This window comes from Perognathus longimembris, chromosome 1 (assembly GCF_023159225.1).
Source record: "Perognathus longimembris pacificus isolate PPM17 chromosome 1, ASM2315922v1, whole genome shotgun sequence".
NCBI classification, from domain to species: domain Eukaryota; kingdom Metazoa; phylum Chordata; class Mammalia; order Rodentia; family Heteromyidae; genus Perognathus; species Perognathus longimembris.
The window spans coordinates 292094-315890 of NC_063161.1; the positions used below are offsets into that span (position 1 = coordinate 292094).

At 45.6% G+C, this 23797-nt stretch overlaps 2 protein-coding genes across 2 annotated transcripts; one reads left to right on the forward strand and one right to left on the reverse strand.

Annotated features, from left to right (window-relative positions):
• Syce3 (synaptonemal complex central element protein 3) lies at positions 1-16332 on the forward strand. Its single transcript, XM_048349225.1, has 2 exons — positions 1-109; positions 16175-16332. Exons 1-2 carry the CDS (start codon positions 1-3, stop codon positions 16330-16332), a joined length of 267 nt encoding a protein of 88 aa, XP_048205182.1.
• Positions 16333-18328: 1996 nt separating this feature from the next.
• On the reverse strand, positions 18329-22129 carry Klhdc7b (kelch domain containing 7B). The gene is made up of 2 exons (XM_048353295.1): positions 20959-22129; positions 18329-20268 (listed from the first exon to the last, which is right to left on the reverse strand). Exons 1-2 carry the CDS (start codon positions 22127-22129, stop codon positions 18329-18331), a joined length of 3111 nt encoding a protein of 1036 aa, XP_048209252.1.
• Positions 22130-23797: the final 1668 nt, after the last annotated feature.

Consider the following 23797-nt stretch of genomic DNA (forward strand, 5'->3'; position numbering starts at 1 on the left):
ATGGCTGATTCTGACCCTGGGGAAAGAAACTATGATAACATGCTGAAAATGCTGTCTGACCTGAATAAGGATCTGGAAAAACTATTGGAAGAGATGGAAAAAATCTCAGGTATGGTTTTCCCAAGATGTCTCCGCATTCTTACTGATAGTTCCAATCTTCCCTAAACTTCTGAGTTTATATTTAGTGCTTTCTCTAACAAGGGCTTCTCTGCATATCTCTAGCCTTGAGCAAAAAGAGCTCAGGCACTGAGTCCAAGCCAAGAACAAATAAGCAAACTTCTAAGAACATTATTCATCTGTAAATATTTTTGTAGAAAATTTCTACCTAGAAATATCTGTGACTTTTTGCCAATATACTTGAATATTTAAAATGTGTGTGTCAGGGACTGGGAATGTGGCTTAATGGTTCTTGCCTAGCATGCATGAAGCCCCAGGTTCCATTCCTCAGAACCACATAAACAGAAAAGGCCAGAAGTAACGCTGTGGCTTGTTAGCTGAAAGCAAACTGGTTCTGGTGGCCTTAAGTCACAAGTATAGAGCAAAAACTACAAATCAGACACCTGGGGATATGTTCATTTGTTCAAGCTACAAAACCACATCTGCATCAACTGCCACAAACAGAAACACCTTCTGATAAAGTTTACCGTAATCTGATGTCATTCTTCAAGATCCATCTGCACAGACCAAATAGACAACTTGAAAAAGATCGTGGTGGGAATCACATCCTTCACAACTGATAGTAGTACTAATCTCTTCAATATCTCCAGGAATGCACTGTTATGTTTGATTTACTACTTTTATACGTATAAGCAGTGTCTCATTGGCTTCATTTGGCCTTTCCTGGGATGGTAGTATTTATCCCACAAATGATGTGTTCAGAGACACATTCTTGAGACAGAACCCCTCTGATCACTTGACCTCTAGCCCCTGCTCAGAATGCTGGACCACAGAGATGTTTTGGGTCTCCAGAAATTAGTGATAACTCAGAGCTAGTATGCATTATTAATCCTCAAAGGGTCTAATTTTTTCCTTTTTTCTCAGTGTGGGTGATACTGACTATGACATTAGGTTGTAGTAAAAAGAAGTGACCCAAACACAGACCCTGAGGCATACTATTTACTTTCAGATCCAGTCAAAATGTTTGGACACGAAGAAAGAGAGACTCATGGAAACACAGAAACAGGAAGAGTAGTGTTATGTCATCCATGGCAAGAGAAGGTTTCAGAAAGAAGTAAAGACTGATATATTTGTTTTTAGAAATATAAAAATCACTAGGCACTGGTGGCTCACACTTGTAATCCTTACTACTCCTAAGGCTGAAATCTGTGAATTGGAGTTTGAAGCCAGCCTGGGCAGAAAAGTTGGAGAGACTCTATCCCTAAATAACAAGCAAAATGCCAAACTGAAGGTATGGCTCCAGTGGTAAAGCACCTGACATGAGTAAGAAAAGACAATGAATCTAGTGCCAGTGGCTCACACCCATAATCCTAGCTAGTCAGGCATCTGAGATCTGAGGATCATGGTTTGAAGCCAGCCCAGGCAGGGAAGTTGGTGAGACTCTTATCTCAAATTAGCTATCAAAAAGCAGAAGTGGAGCTGTGGCTCAAGTGGTAGAGCACTCAGGGACAATGCCCAGGCCTTGGGTTCAAGTTCCAGTACTGGCACACATGCACACATGCATGTGCACGTGCATACCCACACCCACACCCACACCCACACCCAAAGCCAAGTAAGAACTTAAGGCTCTGAGTTTAAACCCTAGTACCAGCACAAGATAGAGAAAATAGGAGAGGGAGGGAGGGAGGAAGGGAGGGAGGGAGGGATGAGGGGAGGGAGGGAGGAAGGAAATGAGGAAGGAAGGAAGGAAAGAAAGAAGGAAGGAGGGAGGGAGGAAGATAGTGTTGTATAGAAACTTCATCAGTGAGAAACTGAGAAGCCACATTATGAGAGATCAAATTGGGACTCTTTATTATCAAGCTGACAACTGCAGGTTGTCTCAAAGACCTGCAGCCCAGGATGGAGCTTGCACAAAGCTTTTAAAGACAAAAAAAAAAAAAATACATGTTTGGAGTGGAGAACCAAGCCAACAAAAGCAGACCATACAGGGAAATACTCAGGAGCAAGCAAAGTTTTCCATCTAGGGAAGTACTGAGAGGCCAGCTAAACTTTCCATATTGGGAAACAGTCAGATCTGAGCAAATCAAAACATTTAGGGGAATAATAGCAAAGCTCTCCTGGGGTTAAACAGCATGGCATCTGCAATTCAAAGAATGGCCTATCTCACCTCTAGGCCTTTGGGAGCTGGGTGGAAAGCCCCCACCACCCAGCAAGGCACCAGGATGGCTGTGAGGACAAGGCATGATGATTAGCTCCAATCTCCTTACTTCATTCCCCACTGGTTATATGTACATAAAATCAAATCATTGATTTCCTAGTGAGAGAGCTGCATTGGGCTCTTAGGACCATGAGCTTAACCAAGTTACTTTAAACAAAGTTTACAAGTGAGACTCTCCTGTACCAGACTTGTTCCATTAGCATTGAACTTAAACATAACCAACAATCCTTTCCCAGGTCAGGCTGGATAGGGTTTACAAATCTATGTACCACAGAAAGAGTGGCAAACAAAGAAGGCTCCAGGGAAGGAGTTGACAGAAAGAGGATATAAATGTCTTAGTTTCAGGAGATCTGAAGTGGAGTATGATGGAGCCGGGGGGGGGGGGGCTCTCTACTTTTGCCATGGTGGATGTGCTCAGGATGACAATGTAGGGTCCCTTCTGGGTGGTTGAGAGGATGTCCTCGACCAAATTCTTAACCCAAATGGAATCTCTAGGTGGGAAGGGATGGACTAGATGCGAACTGGGCAGTTGACATGTCTCCTGGATCATTCACACACTTCCTGCTGAGTTGCCTGCAAGTTCTGCTAACTTAACTTAAGGAAGCATATGAACTTCAAGTGAGGGCCTGACTTCGGTGAAATTTATTTCCCAGTGTTCTCCTGATTGCTTCCTCAGAGTTTGTTGACTTCGATGGCAGGTTGGGGCCAACAACAGTCAGGGGCCCCACTGGTTTTCAAGGCAGCTTTTTTACTATAGAACTCCCTTTTGAAGCCCGGGACAATGTACTAGGGCAACAACTTTCATTAGCCAGACTTCCTCCAAAAAGGCTAGGATTTCGTGAGCAGACATAGAAGGCTTGGGCCTGTAACCAACTCTGACAAGTCCTCTTGTTACCACTGTTTCCCATGCCTCTTCCTTTAATCTATCCTGCCTCATTTCTCAAAAAATGACTTCAATCCCTTGATCTTAAGGGAAGTTAATGGGTGAATATCCATCTTCTGTAACTTCTCCAAGCAGAATAGGGGCTCTGGACCTACCTAGCCAGAGACATGAAGCCTTAGCCTGTTTTACCGAGGGGGTTATCAGGCTCAGATACTAGGGGCTGGGATTCTTATTCATTTTAAACTATTTCACATTTGACAACCCTACCTATTTACTGCCCACTATAACAGATGACTGACAAGCAAGGGTGTAAGTTCCTGCCCAGTTACAAAGTGGACAGACATGGGCATTAGATAGGCATGCTGATAATCTATTTTCTAACGACCTCCCAGCTCTGATTAATTTTGAATGGCCAAGCACAAATGACTCTAGGATCTGACACTACCTCCTTATTTCTGCAATAACTTCCAACTGTCTCTGGATGTCCCCTTAGAGCCAGGACAGGCTTTGTCCCAGAAGTATCTCCTTCATGCTGGGATAGTGTCCCCATTGGTATTTCCCTGGTCAGTTACTGGTCTTGAACTCAGGGCCTGGGCACTGTCCTTGAGCTCTCCTGCTCAAAGCTAGTGCTCTACCACTTTGAGTCACAATGCCACTTCCAGCATTCTGCTGGTTAATTAGAGATAAGAATCTCACAGGGACTTTTCTGCCTGGGCTGGCTTTGAACTGCAGTCCTCAGAACAAATGAGTCTTCACCAACAGCCCCTTTCTTCCAATTGAAGTAACTAGGAGATCAATAGAAGTAGTTCTTTTTAGCAGAGCTTACATGGAACTTATTAAGAATCAAATTTACATCTGATAAACTCGTGAGAGTCATCTGTTCCTCTGTGGGCCTGCCTGTAGTTGCTACAGAAGAGCAAATCTGTGAAGGCAAAACTGAAACAGCAACTACACAATCATATTCACTTAATTTTTAACTGAATATAGCACTTTAGGACACTAATGGAAACAACTGTTACCAAGATAAACCTCTGTGATTACAAAGAATGCAGGAAAAAGGCTCTGTATCCAAGGCAGCTCACAAACTTGGGAAACACATTGAACAGCAAAAAAACCCTTGATATAAGCAAATACTTAAGTGAACTTGAGTAGACCTAATTTCCCCTTTTTCCACTTTGAAACAAACATTTTAAGACAACTCTCCCCAAATTTCCTCTATCCAGGAACCCATTTTTTTCTTTTTTTTTTTTTTTGGCCAGTCCTGGGGCTTGGACTCAGGGCCTGAGCACTGTCCCTGGCTTCTTTTTGCTCAAAGCTAGCACTCTGCCACTTGAACCACAGTGCCACTTCTGGCCGTTTTCTGTATATGTGGTGCTGGGGAATCGAACCCAGGGCCTCATGTATACAAGGCAAGCACTCTTGCCACTAGGCCATATCCCCAGCCCCAGGAACCCATTTTTTAATTCCCTCTCCAAAGCCTTAAAAATAAAAACTAAAACTGAAACTAATTTCCCCTTTAGTACTTTATACTCCCATTGCGTTAATTTGCATTTAAAATAACCCTTAGAAAACGTTTAAACTAAAGTTTCTTTTTAATGAAATGTAGTAAATACTTGGTAATAATCCTTGGTAATGCCCATTTACCTTTTTATACCCTGAATTTAAAACTGCCTTTTATTTTTCCTTCAGAATTAGCTCTTAGAAAACATTTGAACTCAAATTATATAATTTTTCTTAATGTAAGAATTACTTGTAGACTGGCACTGCATTAAGAGTCTAGACTTGGGGCTGGGGATATAGCCTAGTGGCAAGAGTGCCTGCCTCGGTATACCCGAGGCCCTAGGTTCGATTCCCCAGCACCACATATACAGAAAACGGCCAGAAGCGGCGCTGTGGCTCAAGTGGCAGAGTGCTAGCCTTGAGCGGGAAGAAGCCAGGGACAGTGCTCAGGCCCTGAGTCCAAGGCCCAGGACTGGCAAAAAAAAAAAAAAAAAAAAAAAAGAGTCTAGACTTAACAAACTAAGGAACATCAGCATTTTTGCTTTTCCCAATATTCATCTGATTGCAAAATTGTATTAAAATTTAAAGTTCCACATGCTAACATATTGAGACCAAATTACTTTAGACAGATTAACATTTTTAACACTCCTTTTTAAAGCTTTTCCATTTTTTTTATACATCCCAAGGAGCAGTTTTTAGGAATACTAATCACATTACTAATCCTATTGTTAGCATTTCCCTAGCCTCAGGTCCTCTGCTCCTCCCACTAGCCCCCAGATCCACCCATACCTAATGAGCCACTCCTACTCACTACCTAACTACTTCCCCTTTACCCCCCCCCCCCCCCCCGCAGAGAGAAGCTGCCACCTGGATAAGGTGCAGAGGCCATGTAGCTCCCTCTCCCGTGGGAACTATGGCCCCACTAATAAACCTCCTTATGAACCTTCTCCTGCCTGTGATTATCTCTGCATGGTCCTCTGGAATGGCTGATACCTATACTTGCACCTATTACTATCAGATTTTCAGTGTTGATCTGTAAGGAAAAGAAAGTGAAGCACCTTCATGGAATGTACTAAATGGATCATGCCTTAGACCATGCTGGTCTCCTAGGGCTGGATGAACTGCACCTTTCCTGCCAGCTCATCCCTAACCCCTTGAAGGTAGCTAACACTGACCAGCCGGCCCATCCTATATTTGCAGACCAAAGCAGTTTCAGATGGATAGAAAGGACAATGTGTTTGACAATAATAAACCTTTATACCTAAATTTATAATACTTAGCCCCAAATTTTAACAGTGGAGGGAAATAAACTCTGAGACCTCAAAAATTATTTATATGAAGGGGTCAGCCCTGGGGCTTGAACTCTGGGCCTGGTGAAGAGCGTAGAGAATTATAACCATTATGCCCTAACAGCTATTTTGCTTCTGTACCTTTTCTTGCTAACCCATGGGGAAGTGGAGAAATACCAGCAGTCTTCCTATAGCTACTCTGTAACCACACGCCCCTCCCCCACCCAACACCCCTCTGTGAACTCTGTGCATACCCGAATCTGAGCACTGGAGATAACGGCCATCTGGCCTGGACGTGATTAGTTGTCCACGCCCAGAGCCCACTCAAGGTAGGACATGACTAAGTGCCCGGTCTCAGACCCCAGCCCGGATCTGGGAACAAGAGACAAGAACCATCAGGCTCCAGGAATGTGGCTACGTGACCACTCCTGGAGGCCCACCCGAATCTGTACCCCAAGGTTAAGGCTGTCTGGCCCATACATTCGGCGGGAAAACCCAGGCCAATCCTGAGGCGACCAGTAAACTAGGGCAAATGTCAACCAATCATGTACTTGTAACCAGGGGTCTTCCCCAACTTCCCTGTACTTGTCTATAAAAGCTGTGCTGGAATTGTGCCCGGGGCCTCTCAGCCGCACTGGCAACGAGTGCGTGAGGGTCTGGGTTCGAACTCCTAATAAACGTCCCTTGCGGTTTGGCTTTGACTCTGGACTCTGATGGTTGTCTTTGGCCTTGAAATCTGGGCATTACACTGGGTGCTGTCCCTGAGCTCTTCAGCTTAAGGCTAGTGCTCTACCACTTGAACCACAGCACTACTGGTTTTCTGGTGGTTAACTGGAGATAAGAGTCTCATGGACTTTTCCTGCTGGGGCTGGCTTTGAACTAAGATCCTCAGAATTCAGCCTCCTGAGTAGTTAAAGTTATGTGTATGAGCCACCAGCACCTGGAAAAATATTTATATTTTTACTGTCAGATAAGTCTTGATTATAGTGCTAACAGTTTTTATCCTGAACATGTTCACACACACACATACACACACACAAACATGTGGACAAAGGTCTTTAAGTGTGCAAAAATAAATTGGCCATAAGTTTTCTGAAATCCCAGTGTCAAGAGATACTTTTACCAACAACCAAATAAAATATCTTCCTCTTACAAATAACCAAGATTTGAGACAAATTTTGCTAACAAAGCACTTTAGCATCTACCAGCCTCATTCTCTGGGGCTAGGGTTTATTAGCAAGGTATGTTAGCATATGAATGGACCTTTGAATTCCTTTACATGGAGGAAGGATGGGAGTTACCTCAAGCTAAATTCTTAGTCCCACTAAGTGGCCTGGCTCCATCTTTTATCCAGTTTTAGAGCACTTTACCAATTCTAATCTGCCAAGGTTAGCTAGGGTTCCAAAGCAGGCCTGCAGCTTCCCATGCCCCACCTCCAACTGTACAGGGGGGAACATAGCAGGCCTGTGACCCCAGCTGGTCATCTGACCTTTGATTCCCCACAAAGATATGTCTAAATGAACAACAATGTCACAGAAAACAAGGATCCGCATTACAAACTGGTACCAACTCATTAAGAAAACAGAACAAGAGAATGAGACAAGACCAAGACAGAAACACAAAAATCAAAGCCAGCTGAGTGAAGCCTCTCCCACCATGAGCGGGCCTCTCCCACCTCACCGGTTCCAAAGTCTTCTCTTCTGGGAGCAAAAACTATCACAGTATGAGAGCCCCCTTCCCCACCTTCCACCATGAAAGGGCCTTACCCTTCTCAGCTGTATTAAAACCCTCTTCATTATCACAGCCCTGAGGGTCGTGGGGCTGATCTCAAGCACCTTGGCACTCCTTTCCTCCATAGTTCTAGATGATTTAATCCCCAGAAAACAGAAAATAGAGAAAAACAGAAACTTACTTCAGAGGTCTTCTGAGTGACTCCAAAACATTTAGTAACCTGACAGGAGTCCACAACCTAGCTGTCAGAGTGCCTCATATACATGAAGCCCTGGGTTCGATTCCTCAGCACCACATATGTAGAAAAGGCCAGAAGAGGCACTGTGGCTCAAGTGGCAGAGCGCTAGCCTTGAGCAAAAAGAAGCCAAGGACAGTGCTCAGGCCCTGAGTCCAAGCACCAGAACTGGAAAACAAACAAACAAACAAACAAAAAACATTTAGGGGAATAATAGCAAAGCTCTCCTGGGGTTAAATAGCATGACATCTGCAAATCAAAGAATGGGCTATCTCACCTCTAGGCCTTTGGGAGCTGAGTGGAAAGCCCCCACCACCCAGCAAGGCACCAGGATGGCTATGAGGACAAGGCATGATGCTTAGCTCCAATCACCTTACTTCAATAGAAATCATTTGGAGAATTATCTTAGTGCATCCAGAAGGACCACTCTCACCACTGACAAGCCACAAACCCAAAGAACACAATCTTTAAATTATTGCTAGCCTACACAGGTGAGTGAGTTCCCTAAAGATTCCCACACACCTATACCCCTAACAGGTAAATGTAACTGACATGGCTTCTGCTTATGACCAACTCCTCTGACTAGATCTAACCTTCTCATAGTTTGATGAGAAGAGTATAAGCTGTATTTCAGCCTCTACAAACTGCACGATAGTAGCCATCTGAGCCTGACACAACAGATCCCTCATCCAGAGTTCTGTATGAACCAGAAATTCAAGGCAAGAGGCTGAGGGAATTTCTCATGTGCTGAAGGCAAAGATCCAGGGTCAAAGCAACAAAGAGAACAGTAATCAGAAGAGCACAGAGTGTAGTTGGATACTGTGTGATTTTTCTAAGTTTTTTTTACAAAGGACTACAAAATGGGCAACTCAAACAACAGAAATATATTCTTTCACAGTACTGGAGGCTAGTAATCTGAGATCAACATGTTGACAGGTTGATTTCTCCTGACTCTTCTTGTTCTTCACAGGGTCACTCTCTTGTTCCTCCCTGTGTTCTAACTTATATGGACAGCAGTCATGACCCTATTTTAACTTAATCACCTCTATGTAGATTCTGTTTCTAAATACAGTCTGTTCTAGGGTTAGAAGAAAATCCAGCCTGTAGCAGATATTAAATCTTGGAACATTGTAGGAATGGAGAAGCTGATTGTATGACCCTTGCTCTACACTAAAACCCTGGAGACTATTGAAGTCATCCTGACATGGGGGTTGCCTCAGCAATTACCTCACAAATAAAGATTACCAAATAGATGACATAAGCAGTTTTGAGTAAAAGAAACAAGAATCAGCATGTTTAAATTTCCAAAGACTTAAGATAATGTCAGATGTGGAGGACAAATAGCTACATATAGAATGGCTAAGTAACAGATGCATTAACAAAGAGGAACGTAACGGAAATTCAAGAAGGAATAGACAGAATCAATTTTAAAAAAAACACAAAAATTTCTAGCTCTACAGCTTTTGCCCACCATTATTGTGAGTGTGCTTAGCCTGGCTTCTCACCAAAGTCCTTCAGAATCAAGCAATTCCTGGCCCATAAATAAAAGCAAATCGTCCCATTCACCAGTGGACTCAGATGAAAACTGGTAACAAAATCAGGAGCAACTCCAAGAGAAGACATTAAAACCAAGACTGGGTATGTGAAGAACTACACCAGATGGCACATATATTTATGTTCTATTCTTGTGAGCCAATCTAGATAAAAATGTCAAACTGCCTGAACAGTTGGGCATTTTAAATTGGGAATCTGGTTTCTTTGGTTGTCTCAAGAAAGAGTTCTGTAATAAATATGTGAAACCTTTAAAAATGGAGCTTCTTACTGGGTATTGGTAGCTCATGCCTGTAATCCTAGCTACTCAGGAGGCTGAGATCTAAGGACTGAGATCAAAGCCAGACTGGGTAGGAAAGTCCATGAGATGCTTATTTCCAATTAGCCACCTAAAAATCAGAAGTGGATCTATGGCTCAAAATGGTAGAACACTACCTTTGAGCAAAACAGCTAAGGAATAGTGCTTAGTCCCTGAGTTCAAGCCCCACAACCAAAACAAAACAAAACAAAACAAGAAATAAGACAAAACAACCAAAAAAGAAAATGGATCTTCTAAGATGAAAAATGTAATTGTAAACTAAAACACAATTAACAACAGTTGGAAGATTTCAACTGGAAAAGAATATACTAAACATAAAGCATTTTTTTAAGTTATGTTTTGTTTTTGTGGTATTGGGGAGTAGAACCTAAAGCCTTATGCCAGCTATGCAAGCATTCTACCACTTGAGCTACCCCACAAGCCCAAAAAATAAAAACAAAAAGAGTTGTAATATAGATTTTTTAAAAAAGATCTAACTTGTAGCTAACTGGGGTTTCAAAAGAAAAAAAGAATTGTTAGAGATAATAGAATAATGATATTTAAAATACAATAACTATGAGGTTTTCAGAACTCTTGAGAATCTTAGGGATTCAAGAAACAAAACATATTCCAAGCAAAAGTAAATGAAATCCAATGTAGATAGGTGAAATTTCAGAAGATCATAAAGAAAGAGAAAAATTTTGGAGGAAGTTAATAAGGAAAAGACCATCAAATGAATGACCATTGAAATTAATTTCCAGTAGCAATTGTGAAAACTAGGAATTGGTGACATAATATCTAAATCTCATAAACCATTATCGAACTAGAATTATGTACTTTAAAAAATGTATCTATCGGACTGGGGATATAGCCTAGTGGCAAGAGCGCTTGCCTCATATACATGAAGACCTGGGTTGGATTCCCCAGCACCACATATACAGAAAATGGCCAGAGGTGGCGCTGTGACTCAAGTGGCAGAGTGCTAGCCTTGAGCAAAAAGAAGCCAGGGACAGTGCTCAGGCCCTGAGTCCAAGGCCCAGAACTGGCAAAAAAAAAAAAAAAATAATAATAATAATAAATAAATAAATAAATAAAAAATGTATCAATAAAGGCGATAGTATAAAAACAATTAGAAATGAACAAAACTGACAACATTTAACATACCTTCTCTAAACAATTGTAAAAGTTGCACCAAGTAAAAGAAATATGATTTCAAAAAGGAACATCTGAAATTCACAAAACAATGGATTGTAAATAAAATATTAAATATATAGATTGGGACTAGAAATCTAGCTCAGTGGTATAGTGCTTGCTTAGCACACATGCAAGGCCCTAGCATATAGTCAAGACCCTAACTTCAATCACCAGCACCCAACTGCTCCCAATATAAACACACAAAATAAGAAAAATGTAATTAAAACTTGATAAGTAGTTCAGTAGTTACTTTTTTTTTTTTGCCGGTACTGGGACTTGGACTCAGGGACTGAGTACTGTCCCTGGCTTCTTTTTGCTCAAGGCTAGCACTCTTGAGCCACAGAGCCACTTCTGGCTTTTTCTATATATGTGGTGGCTAAGGAATCAAACCCAGGGCTTCATGTATAGGAGGCAAGCACTCTACCACTAGGCCATATTCCCAACCCACCAGTAGTTGCATTTTTTAACCTTCCAGATTACCTCTTGTAACCTTGTTGCTATTTTGTTTTCAAATTACCTCTTGTGACCTTGTTGCTAAATCTTTCCAAATTACCTCTTGTGACATTGTTGCTAAATATTTGCCTCTACTGAGCATGTCTTCTCCCCTCCCTTCATCTTCCAATACTTCCAATACTTCTCTTTTAGCTTTTATTGAAGTTACCTTAAAGTCCAAAATTCATTGAACAATGCATTCAAGACACTTAAAATTTTGCTACTTCTTTCTTCAAAATCTTTAGAGCTTTGCCAGTTTCTACTCAGCTGTTCCATTCTAAAGGCGCCTCATAGTTTTGATTTTTGCTGCAGAAGTATCATATTCCTAACATTCAAATCAATATTTTCTATCTGTTGCTGTATAGCAAGTTAGCCCAAAATTAGAAGTTGAGAATTTAAAACGTGTGTTTGTGTGTGTGTGTGTGTGAGAGAGAGAGAGAGAGAGAGAGAGAGAGAGAGAGAGAGTGTGTGTGTGTGTGTGTGTGTGTGTGTGTGTGTTTCCCTGATCCTGGGGCTTGAACTCAGGACATGGGCACTGATTCTGAGCTTCTTTTGCTCAAGGATAGAGCTGTACCATTTGAGCTACAGCTCCATGTCTGGCTTTTTTGGTAATTTATTGGAGATAAAAGTCTCACAGGCTAGGTGGGGAATATGGCTTAGTGGTGGAGTCCTTGCCTAGCATGCATGAAGCCCTGGGTTCGATTCCTCAGCACCACAAAAACAGAAAAAGCCAGAAGTGGTGCTGTGGTTCAAGAGGTAGAGTGCTTACCTTCAGCAAAAAGAAGCCAGTAGTGCTCAGGCCCTGAGTCCTAAGCCCCAGGACTAGCATACAAAAAATTTTTTAAAAAGGAAAACTCTCACAGACTTTCCTGCCCCAGCTGGCTTCAAACTACAGTTCTCAGATCTCAGGCTTCTGAGTAGCTAAGACCATAAACAATTTTAAAGAACAATTATTATGAAACAGTTTTCAAAGTTCAGAAATCTGAAAGTAGCATAGCTGAATGATTTTGGTTATTGTTGTTGTTTTTTAACAATGGTGGGGCTTGAACTCAGGGCCTGAGTACTGTCCCTGAGCTCTTTTACTCAAGGCTAGCACTCTACCACTTGAGCCACAGCCCCACTTTTGGTTTTCTGGTGGTTAATTGGAGAGAAAAGTCTCATGTACTTTCCTACCCAGGCTAGCTTTGAACCAAGATCCTCAGATCTCAGCCTCCTGAGTAGATAGGATTACAGGCAGGAGCCAACAGCACCTAGCAGCTCCAGCTCTTTTTGTGGTTAATTGGAGATAAGAGTCTCATGGACTTTCCTGCCCTGGCAGGCTTTGTACTGCAATCCTTGGGTTTCTGCTTCCTAACTAATTACAGGTGTGAGCCACCATGTTCTGGCTTCCATATTTATTTGTTTTCTTTCTCCCTGCCCCTTTCTTTCATTAAACTTAAGGCTTTTAACATGTTTTGTTAGCCAGGTACTCTATCATGAGGCTACAACTCTAGTTCCAACAATAGACAATAATAGACATGTTTCTTTTCTGTTTTATAATATATTATGTTTCCTCTTATCTTTCTTTTTTTTTTTTGCCAGACCTGGGCCTTGAACTCAGGGCCTGAGCACTGTCCCTGGCTTCTTTTTTGCTCAAGGTTAGCACTCTGCCATTTGAGCCACAGCGCCACCTCTGGCCGTTTTCTATATATGTGGTGCTGAGGAATCGAACCCAGGCTTTCATCTATACAAGGCAAGCACTCTTGCCACTAGGCCATATTCCCAGCCCCTTATGTTTCCTCTTAACTCATCTGAAGAATAGTAAAAGACTCATTTCTCTTGCAAGGATGACATTGATAAAGATATGTTGTATTTATATACTGCTTTGTTAAGTGGCAACTCCTTTGTACAACTACTTAAAGATAATAAAAAAGATTCATTTCTGTGAGATCTTTTCCTCAATTTTATTTTTTTCTTACTTTAACTCTTTCCTTAAGTACTTCAATTATTTCTTTTAAAGTAAGTTTCTTCTTTTTTAGAGCAATTCTCCTTAGTACATTACTTACAAGTTCTACCTTCCGTAAAACATTAGATTATGAACACAATCAGCCAAGTTCTTTGGCATTTTCATGGTAAGGATCATCTCTCCTCTTGTTTCCTCATTTATATCTGATACTTCATTAGAATGCTTTATCATTTGTATTTCTATTTTCTCTATGAAGTTGGAGGTTTCCTCTCTAAATTCTTCTTTTCTTACTGAGCCAGAAATAACAGGATTGCCTTTTACTTTATTTTGTGACAATAATATTATTTGAAATCAGGGCCTCATGTTTGCTAGGCAGGTACCCTACCATTTGTGCTATGCTCCTAGTCCTTTTGGATTTAGCTATTTTTTGAATAGGGTTTTTTCCACAAGGACAGTTTGCCTGGGGCCAGCCTCAGAGAGCAATCCTCCTATTGTGGACTTCCACATAGCTGGAATCGCAGGTGTATAACAACATACCCAGCTTAATTACTGGGATGATAGTCTTGATAAGTTTTTTGCCCAGGCTAGGTTCAAACTAAGCTCTTCCTAATTTATTTTTTTCTTCCTTCCTTCCTTCCTTCCTTTTTTTTTTTTTTTTTTTTTTTTTGGCCAGTCCTGGGCCTTGAAATCAGGGCCTGAGCACTGTCCCTTGGCTTCTTTTTGCACAAGGCTAGCACTCTGCCACTTGAGCCACAGCGCCACCTCTGGTCGTTTTCTACATATGTGGTGCTGAGGAATCAAACCTAGGGCTTCACGTATGTGAGGCAAGCACTCTTGCCACTAGGCCATATTTCCAGCCACTGATCTTCCTAATTTCTGCCTCCTAACCATTATAAGCTGTCACTGCCTCTGGTCCCAGAATTACCTTTAAAGCTTTGTTCATTAGCTTCTATCAGGCAATTCAAAACTCCAGCAACTCTACCCTCTACTCAACTTCAAAGCCACTCTCCACACTTTCAGGTGTTTGTTACAGCAATACCTCCTTCTTGTTACCAATTTCTGTCTTAATTGCTTTACACCAATAAATTAAAAATTGTACATAGACAAGATGGATTAAAAACAAACATTTATTTCTCTGTCCTATAGTCGAGGAAGTCTAAGATCAAGGCACCTGCAGATCTGATGTCCAGTCAGAAATACCTTCCTAGTCTGCAGATAGTCACCTTAGCTGTACCTTCACGTGGCCAAGAGCAAGCTCTCATGTCTCTTATAAAGGCACCATTTCCATTCACAAGGACCGTATACTCATACCCGCTCATCTCCCACAGGCTCTACCTCCTAATATCACCACTTTGGGGTTAGATTTCAGCATGTGAATTGAGCAAGAGGACATCAACATTCAATCCATAACATGTATACTAGGCAGTTCACATATATTCAGTCCTCACAGCAAGCTATGAGATCAGTACAGTCTCTACTTTTCAGGTGAGAAGCCTGCGTTAGCAAATTTCAGTCCTTGTTGACGGTCACATAGCTAGCAAGTGGAGAATCGGGATGTGAACTCTGCTCTGGCTCCCAGGTTCATACATCACCTGTTATCCAGGGATCTGAAAAGGATGTCTGAGACCTTTTGTATTAGAATGATCCAGGTTATTGTTAAGATGCAGATCACCAGGCACAATCTCCAGCCCGACAGAAACAACTTCTGTTTGTTGCTAGAGGAGCCAGTAGCCTCATTAATCAAGAAGCATCCCAGGGGCTCCTACTACAAGTAGAGTCATGATACTATTCAGACACTACATATACCCTACATTCTCTAGCACTTTTTTGTTTTGTTTTTGTATCCATTTTAGGGCTTGAACTTAGAGCCTAGAGTTCTGTTTCCTTGAGCTCCTGTGCAAGGCTGGCACTTAAACCACATATCACTTCTGGTTCTTTTTTGGTTAATTGATGGTAAAAAGTCTTTCAGATTTGTCTGCGAGGGCTGGTTTTGAACTGTTATCCTCAGATTTCAGCCTCCTGAAACTATAGCTAGGCTCATAGAACCACCAGCACTTGGCCCTTTACTAGCAATGTTTCCATAACCAAACAGATACTGTTCTCTGTAAAACTTCTAGCTTATCATGCACTGGTACTGGTTATATGTAAATGCACATGTACATTTGTTAGTCACCATTCTACCTACAGTACTATGACTAATTTTTTTGAGAACACTTTCCTTAAGTACCCAGTTTGGGTTTTGTTTTCTGGTAGTACTTAGGTTTAAACTCAGTCTTTGTAGGCAGGCATTCTATCATTTGAGCAATGCTATCCCCCTAGCCCAATATCTGGTACTTTTTAGCTCAACAAAGGAATTTTTTGCCAGTCCTGGGACTTGAACTCAGGGCCTGAGCACTGTCCCTGGCTTCTTTTTTTCTCAAGGCTAGCACTCTACCACTTGAGCCACAGCACCATTTCTGGCTTTTTTCTATGTATGTGGTGCTGAGGAATCAAACCCACGGCTTCATGCATGCTAGGCAAGCACTCTGCCACTAGGCCATATTCCCAGCCCCCAGAAGCAGTTTTTATAAGGGGTCTTATAACCCTGTATTGTGCATCCCACTGGCTTTCTCTTTTTTGAGTAATTGATGTTTCCCAAATGCCTACCCATGGCTTCTCAGCCTAGGTAGGACCCTAGAACTTCAGCCCCTGTGGCCTGATTGTGCCTGTCTTTTGTTGCAGTGCAGGCGACGTGGATGGCCTATGACATGGTGGTCATGCGTACCAACCCCACACTGGCAGAGTCCATGCGCCGACTGGAGGATGCCTTTCTCAACTGCAAGGAAGAAATGGAGAAGAACTGGCAAGAGCTGCTCAGTGAGACCAAGCACAAACAGTAGGCCCCACCACATGCCACAGCTGCCAACTGCTCCCTGCCTATGTGCAGATGCTGGAGGTGGAGGGGGGGGCTAGCAGTCCAGATATATAGCTGTACACACAGTATTTGTTTCTCAATAAACTTATTTTCAAGCAAGCCAAAAGACCTCCTTTCTGTCTAACACTGTGATTGGCTCAGCTGCAGATGGAACTTTGTGAACAATGTATGACAGGTATATGATGCAGATGCTTTCAATGGATCACTTATTTTGGTCAGGAATTGGTGGCTCACAGCTGTAATCCTAGATACTCAGAAGACAGATATCTGAGGATCATGGTTTGAAGCCAGCCCAGACAAGGAGGTCCATGAAAACCAGAAGTTGCTGTAGCTCAGGTGGTCAAGCACTAACCTTGAACAAAAGAGTTCAGAGACAGCACTCAGGCCCCAAGTTCAAGTCCAAAAATTGACAAAACAAATAACCACTTATTCTGTGCCAGTCATGCTAATCATTGAATTAAAGAGCAAACCAGAGCCTAGACAAACTATGTTGGGGGCTGTAATAGTCAGCAGCTACCCAGCTTTATCTACCTACCTAAAGTGGGTTCCACACACAGAGAGTGAAGTCAGAAAGCATATTATTTCTTGTGCTCTGTGCCCTAGGTCCCATGTCAAGTGCCTCATTGGTGACTGTGTCGTTAAGGCTCTCCTGAGTCACAAGTGTCTACTATCTAACTTTTACAGACAAGGGAAAAGGAGAATTAAATGTCTTGTCTAGGCCAGGCGCTAGTGGCTCACTCCTGAAATCCTAGCTACTTAGGAGGCTGAAATCTAAGGATCAAGATTTGAAGCCAGCCTGGGCAGAAAGGTCCATGAGACTCATTGTCTCCAAATTACCACTAAAAACACAGAAGAAGTAGAGCTGTGGCTCAAGTGGTAGAGTGTTCACCTTGAATCAAAAAAAGCTCAGGGAGAGCACTCAGGCCCTGAGTTCAAGCCCTAGGACCAGCACAAAACAAAAATGTCTTGTCTATGATTGCACAACTAATAAGGATAAGAAGTACAGTAAAACTCAGGCTCATTTAGAGGGACATTGGCAGTGAATGTGGTAGAAATCTAGAGTGGCTAAGTGAGAACTTGCAAGGTACAGCAGGACTGAGGGGTCCTGGTTCTGTCTTGGCTGGGATCATGGGCAAGGACAACAGATGGTGGAGTGTTGATCTGACCCAGCTTCACAGGCTAGGATTCCAGGTACCTGTCAGACCCAAGAAACAAAAGCCATAGGAATGACAAAGTTTGAAAAGTTGGCAAAGTTGGAAAAATCGTTGCTTTTTCTTCTGACAAAACATAGGAAATGCAAATAGGCTCCAAGTCATCTCTTTCACTGGCTCTGGGATACAGGAGTCCCACAGCTAATTATGATGTAACTGAAACATCCTAAGCAGGTAAGGACCTTGGCCTTTACTAAGGATAGAGTGTGGAAAGGTCCAGGAGGGAATGATGGAACCTTGGCTCCAGGAAGAAGGAGATAGCAAGGATTCCACTCAAGAAATAAGTGACAGGGCTGGGAATGTGACTTGGTGGTAGAGTGCTTGCCTAGCACATGAAGCCCTGGGTTTGAGTCCTCAGCACCACATACACCGAAAAAGCCAGAAGTGGTGCTATTGCTCAAGTAGTAGAGTGCTAACCTTGAGCAAAAAGAAGGCAGGAATTGTGCTCAGGCCCTGAGCTCAAGCCCCAGGACTGGCAGAAAGGAAGAAAGGAAGAAAGAAAGAAAGAAAGAAAGAGAGCGAGCGAGAGAGAGAGAGAGAGAGAGAGAGAGAGAGAGAGAGAGAGAGAGAGAGAGAAAGGGAAGGAAGGAAGAAGTGAATCTTTAACACAGGAAACAAATCAAAGGGCCCCCAGAAAGTAGAAAGTTCTGGTCCTAGTCTCCTTCCCATGCCCCACCTCTCCCCAGACCCACCCAGACCTAGGATCTGTCTGGAGAGCAGCCACACACAGGGCTCGTTCCTTACTACCACTCAGAGTGCCGTCTGCAGCTGAGCCTCAGTGGGCAGAGTTAGAGTAAATGGACAAAGGATCCCTTTACTCCCTAAAGGGAAGGGTTGCAGCTCCTTGGCCTGGAACTGAGCAGTCCCCTCTGAGACTGTGAATGTAGCTGTGACTTGGTGGTTGAGGCAGTAAATGGTGTTGCCAAGCACGGTGCAGCGAAGTGGGGCAGGATCGGGCAAAGGAAGGGATGCTGCTCGACTCCAAGATCCTGTCACTGTGTTGTAGCGCATCACCGCAGCCCCCACCCCCCGCAACAGGTCAAAGCGGTACAGGAAACCCCCCAGCGCAACCATGTCACTGGAACGCCGGTGGCTGGCACTGTACGGGCATTCAACCCACAAGTCCTTAATAGGGCTGTACCTGAGCAGTCGATAAAAGAGATGACCCCCGGTGACATAAATGTCCCCACGGCAGGCCACAGCTTCATGGGCCACAGGGAAGGTGCCCTCGGGGAGGGGTGCCCGCAAGGTCCAAGTATCTGTGCGTGGGTCGTAGCGCTCCATGCTGTACAGGCACTCACCACCGATAGCATAAAGCTGCCCCTCCAGGGCCACCAGCTTGAGCTGGGCCCTGGCCTGCTGCATGGGCCGAACCTGGCTCCAAATGTTGGTCAGAGGGTTGTAGCAGAAAACCTGATTGGAGCAAACAGCCTTGGTGCCAGAGCCACGGATGCCACCTGCCAGAAACAGGTAGTTGTGCATGGTGCAGAGCCCACAGCCCCGTAGTGGAGCCTCCTCTGGCACTTGGGTCAGGAGCCGCCAGGAATTCTCTTGGGGAATGAACACATGGAGGTGTGTGAGAGGAGGCAGGGGTGCAGGCCCCGCAGCAGCAGCCTCCTCTCCAGGAGAGGGCCTGCCGAGCCCTGAGCGGCTCACCTGGTAAAGGCTGGGTAACACAAGGACCCCCAGCACCGTCTGGCCCTGACAAGTTCGAAGATTTAAGATGCGTTCCCGGTCAGCCCCACTCAGCTGCCGGTAGAGATGCGGGTCGCCCAGCACTCGCAGCAAGTTGTTACTCATCACAGCATAGGTCTCCTGAGCCAAGCCTGGCTCCCCATGCTGCTGGGCGAAAGCCAAGACCTCCAAGCAGTTGCTCAGGTCTACCTGCCGGGGCCACGGTGCCTCTGTTGCTGCCCGGGAGTCGGTCTTCTGAAGCCCTTCCACTACCCCCCAGCTCCCAGGCCTCTGCAAGAAAAACATGAGTTTTTGGGCCTCTTTCTGCTTCTCTCTGAGGATCTCCCTGCTGTCAGCAGGGCTGGGTCCCTCCGCAGGTACCTGCCTCTGTTTCCCTGGGCCTGTCTGGGTAGTCACCAGCTCAGACTTCTGGACTATTTCACAAATGCTACCTTTTTGAAGCCTGGATATGGGCTGAGAATCTTGCCTGGTAGTGGAGGATGGTACAGAGCTAGGCTGTGTCTCCTTCGAGGGCTGTAAGAGGGGTGTGGGCATCGTAGCTGGGGACAGCAAATCTAGAGTTTTCTCCTTGGTTCCATCTCCTTTCCCACCTGGGAGTGAGCTAGAAATGGGAATCCCATTGGTCTTGAAGCTTATTGATTGTGGTTGACAGCCAGTCTCAGCCAGGTCCCCTGAGCCTGCCTTTGTACCCTTTCCTAAGGAAGAGATGCATCTGTCCTGGGGGCTGGGAATAGGCACTTCAGAGAGAGAGCTGGGTTGCTTATCTTCAGCATGTAAGAGTGTACTGGGTCCTGGAGAGGTTCCAGGAACTGCCTTTGGAGCACTCCCCTGTGCCTGCTCTTGCCTGGGGAAGGGGTGGCTTCTAAGAACCATGGCAATAAGGTTTCCCCAGCTAGTCGAGACTTGACCTTTCTGGGAGCCCTTGGATAAGTGAAGACTGGGCTCCTCAGGTACAAGACTTGACCTGCTGGTGACTGCAGAGTCTGCAGCTACACCTGGAGCAGAAGCTGAGGTTGGAGGTGATAACAGGGGTGAGGGTGGGGTTGAAGCAGGGCCTGAAGGTGATGCTGGGGATGAGACTGGCATTGAGATGGGAGTTAGAACTGTAACTGGGGCTGGGGCTGAGGCTGGGGCTGAGGATGGAGATGGGGATAGAGGTGAGGCTGCGGGTGAGGATGGAACTGAGAGGGCAGTTGGAGATGAGGCTGGAATTAAAGTTGGGGTTAGAGTTCTAACTGGGGCCGGGGATGGGAATGAGAATGGGGCTAGGACTGCTGTTGGAACTGAAGTTGAAACTTGGGCTGAGGCTAAAATTGGGGCTGACAAGGAGACTGGAGAGGCTCTGAGATTTTTGTCCTCATTCAATGAATGAGAGTGGTTTAGGCCTACAGGCAGGAGGCTGAGAGGAGAACAAGCTGCTGTTTCAGAAGGAGAGCCTGACTCTAGGCTCTGGGATGAGGATGGGGCTGGACTACTTTGGGAAGGGCTGCAGCTGTGGCCAGCTGTGGGCCAGCAGTGGGCTTTTAAGGGTCCAGGGGGCCTCCAGTCAGCAGCTGAACCACGGGCTACCTGCTCACTACTCTGGCTTTTCAGCGATCCCCAATCTTCTCTGACAGGGTGACTCCCTTGCTTCTCAGTGTCTCTCTGATCTGCACTGCAGAGCTCCCAGGGAAGCTCCTGTGTACCAGTCATGCCGGGGACACAGCTGAAGCTGCTGGAGATGAGGGCTGGCTCCTTCGCTGCCCAGGTCCAGCCTCCCTCACGGGCCTCAACTCTTTGAGTCTCCCTCAGGGCTGAGGACCCTGTCTCCCTGCTCTCCTTGGTCTTGACCCCAGAGCACACAGCACGGGTTGGGCTAGACTGGACATTGCTCCCCCCTTGCCTGTCTTCAGAGCTGTTTGCCCCCAGCTGGATCTGTGTGGTGGAGGCTCCGGTCAGATCCTGCCCAGAAGGCTCTGGTGTAGAGTAGGGCAGTGGGGGGCTTTTGCAGGGACTATGGGCTTGGGAGTCCTGGGTGGCCTTGAACGCCCCATCCACAACATCCCACACACTCACGGCTGCACCCAGGCGGAGAGGGTCTGGCTTTGGGGCATGGGATGTTCTGTCTCTTGAGCTGGAGTCCAGCCACCACTGAAAGTTGCCTTCGTCTCTCCTCCGTGAGCCAGGGGCCTTCACACTCAGGTGCCAGGAGCTGGTGTCCTTTTGCTCTGCACAGGCTGGGGCCTGACAAGCTGACTCCTTGGTACCGGTGCCACCTTCCTGCACCTGTGCCTCCATTTTGCTGCCAGGACTCCGAGGCGTGAAGTGGATCAGGAGTGGGGCAGGGATACCCCTTGCTTTGCTCCTAACTAGGAGGGCAGAGTCTGGACTGGAACATTCCCTTTCTTTATCTTGAGGAGCTCCAGGGGCAGAGTTAGCCTGTTGCTGTCCTGAGACCCCTCTGCTGATCACTCTTCCAAGGGTCTTGAGTGGAAGCCCATCTGTGGGGGCCATACCTCTGCCTGTAGAGGGCTTCTGGTCCTGGGCCCCGGCTGTAGCAGAACTCTTCTGGTCTTGTCCTGGAGCTTCTGGCTTCCCCTGCCCTGGGCTCTGTTGCTCCAAGCCACCACCACTGGCCTTAGACTTTGGGTGCAGGGCCAGCTTGTCTCCTGCCTGAGGAGGCTGTGCCCTGGGGGCTGTGGATGCTGGTTGTCCCACCTCATGGTCCTGCCCGGAGCCAAACCAGTGCAAAGCAAGTGCTGTGGCAGCCACCACAGCCAGGGCCAACAAGGCAAGCACAGCCAGGTCCCAGTCATCATCACTGTCCCAGTCCCAGCCCCAGAGGGGTCCACCAGCATCCAAGGTGCCAGGGATCATGGTGCTGGGTCACAGGCCTGATGTGGTTGTCAGCTGTGCGCATCCTGCACCCGATCTGTGTAGACAGTTTCCTGAGCTCCCTGCCCAGAGCCACCCAGTTAAGGTGGACTGACTGCCAGGCCTTGAGGGTTGGGTCTTGTCACGAGTACCAGGCTTGGGGTTTGTCAATGCACATGGCTGGCTCTGTCAGGAGCTTTGGCAGGCTACCCACCAGCTCCTAGACCCACAGGAAAAGGAGGGGCAGTGTTCGTGGGCACTTTGCTAGCATTCCAGCTCACCTACTTCTGCTTGACAGGCCTTTATATCCCCAAGTACACCCACCACTCTAGAGCCCCTTCTCTGAACCTAGCTCTAGCCACAGGAGCTCTGACAGGGAAGGGTTACCCATAGGGAGATGTTATCTCTAGCCTTAGCAACATGATGCAGCCCTGATGAAATTACCAGAAACCCAAGAGGCTGATTCTACCCTGGCCATCAGGGCGGGGGGGGGGGGGTGGGGGGTGGGGAAGGGGGTGGGGAGGGGGAAACCAGGACAGCCCTTGTAGTGGTCTCTCAGGCTGAGGAAGGAGACCCTGGGTGTTGAGAGACAGTCTATCAGTGAGACTGGTGTGGCAGGTGTGAGTGGAGTTTTATAACCAGGCATAGCAGTTTGAGGTCCCTTCCTTGTTGGACTTTTCTTGCACCGAGGCCACTAGAGGTATTAAGTTTTGACATTAAAAAGGAGAAAAGCTAGTGGTGGGCTCAAGTGCAGAGCACTTGCCTAGCAAAGCCCTGAGTTCAAATGCCAGTATCACAGAAAAAGTGGAATAAAGAAAATCCAAAAGTTATATTTCCATCTTCATGCCTGGGCGTATTTCAACCCACCAAGAACACTTCATTTGAGATCTAGAAGTGAACCTCAATCCTTGAACTTGAATTGAAGTGGTCCAGACCAGTACTGATACCTGTCATCTAGAACACCACAGACTGTGTGTGCCATTGTGCCACTGTGGCTCCATTGTGCCTGCCTGCCCTGCACCAGGCCCTGCATCAGACAATCTGCAGGTTTCAGAACTCCCTCTGGCACAAGAGCTCTCCCATCCCAACTCCTCTCACTCTCAGCCAGGTAGAGCTCAGGCATAAAGAAGCTAGAGTAGCGAGGACAAATGTTGCCTGCCACCACAGAAAATGGGCTACAGGACACAGTGGGCCAAAGGACTGCTCCCTGACTCAGGCAACAGGGAGATGCCAAGAGGCTCCCTGGCACTCAGCCTGGGTTCTGCTGAGCCTCAAATGTCTCACCTGGCCTGGTTCCCCCCTGCACCTCCAGCCTCCCCCAGGATGATTAGATGACAGGGAGAGTGGGCTGGGCCCATTCCTTAAGGTGGACTCAGTTAGACAGGGTTTTCTTCCTCTTATTCTCTGTCCCAGTTCCAGGTTGTGCCTCTTGGAACTTAAGTTTGGGGTCTCAGACCTTCAAAGGATGGGGCTAAACATTCCCCTGCACCCCTTTATAGGCCATGTAGTACTACATCAGTCAGTTCCACCAAGCTTCTGAAGACCTTCTTAGTCAGAGGAGAGGGAGGGTCTACAGGAGATGAAGGATGCCAAAGTGGGGAGAACATTCCAAACAACCCCACAAGACTCAGGACAGTGACAGGGGCAGTAGATATACATGTAGTGGAGGGA

Coding starts and splice junctions, on each gene's coding strand:
- Syce3 (XM_048349225.1), top strand. CDS start 1: ATGGCTGATTCTGACCCTGGGGAAAGAAACTATGATAACATGCTGAAA. Junction 110..16,174: donor AGAGATGGAAAAAATCTCAG/GTATGGTTTTCC, acceptor CTTTTGTTGCAG/TGCAGGCGACGTGGATGGCC.
- Klhdc7b (XM_048353295.1), bottom strand. CDS start 22,129: ATGATCCCTGGCACCTTGGATGCTGGTGGACCCCTCTGGGGCTGGGAC. Junction 20,269..20,958: donor CTGTGTCCCCGGCATGACTG/GTACACAGGAGC, acceptor CTTCTGCTCCAG/GTGTAGCTGCAGACTCTGCA.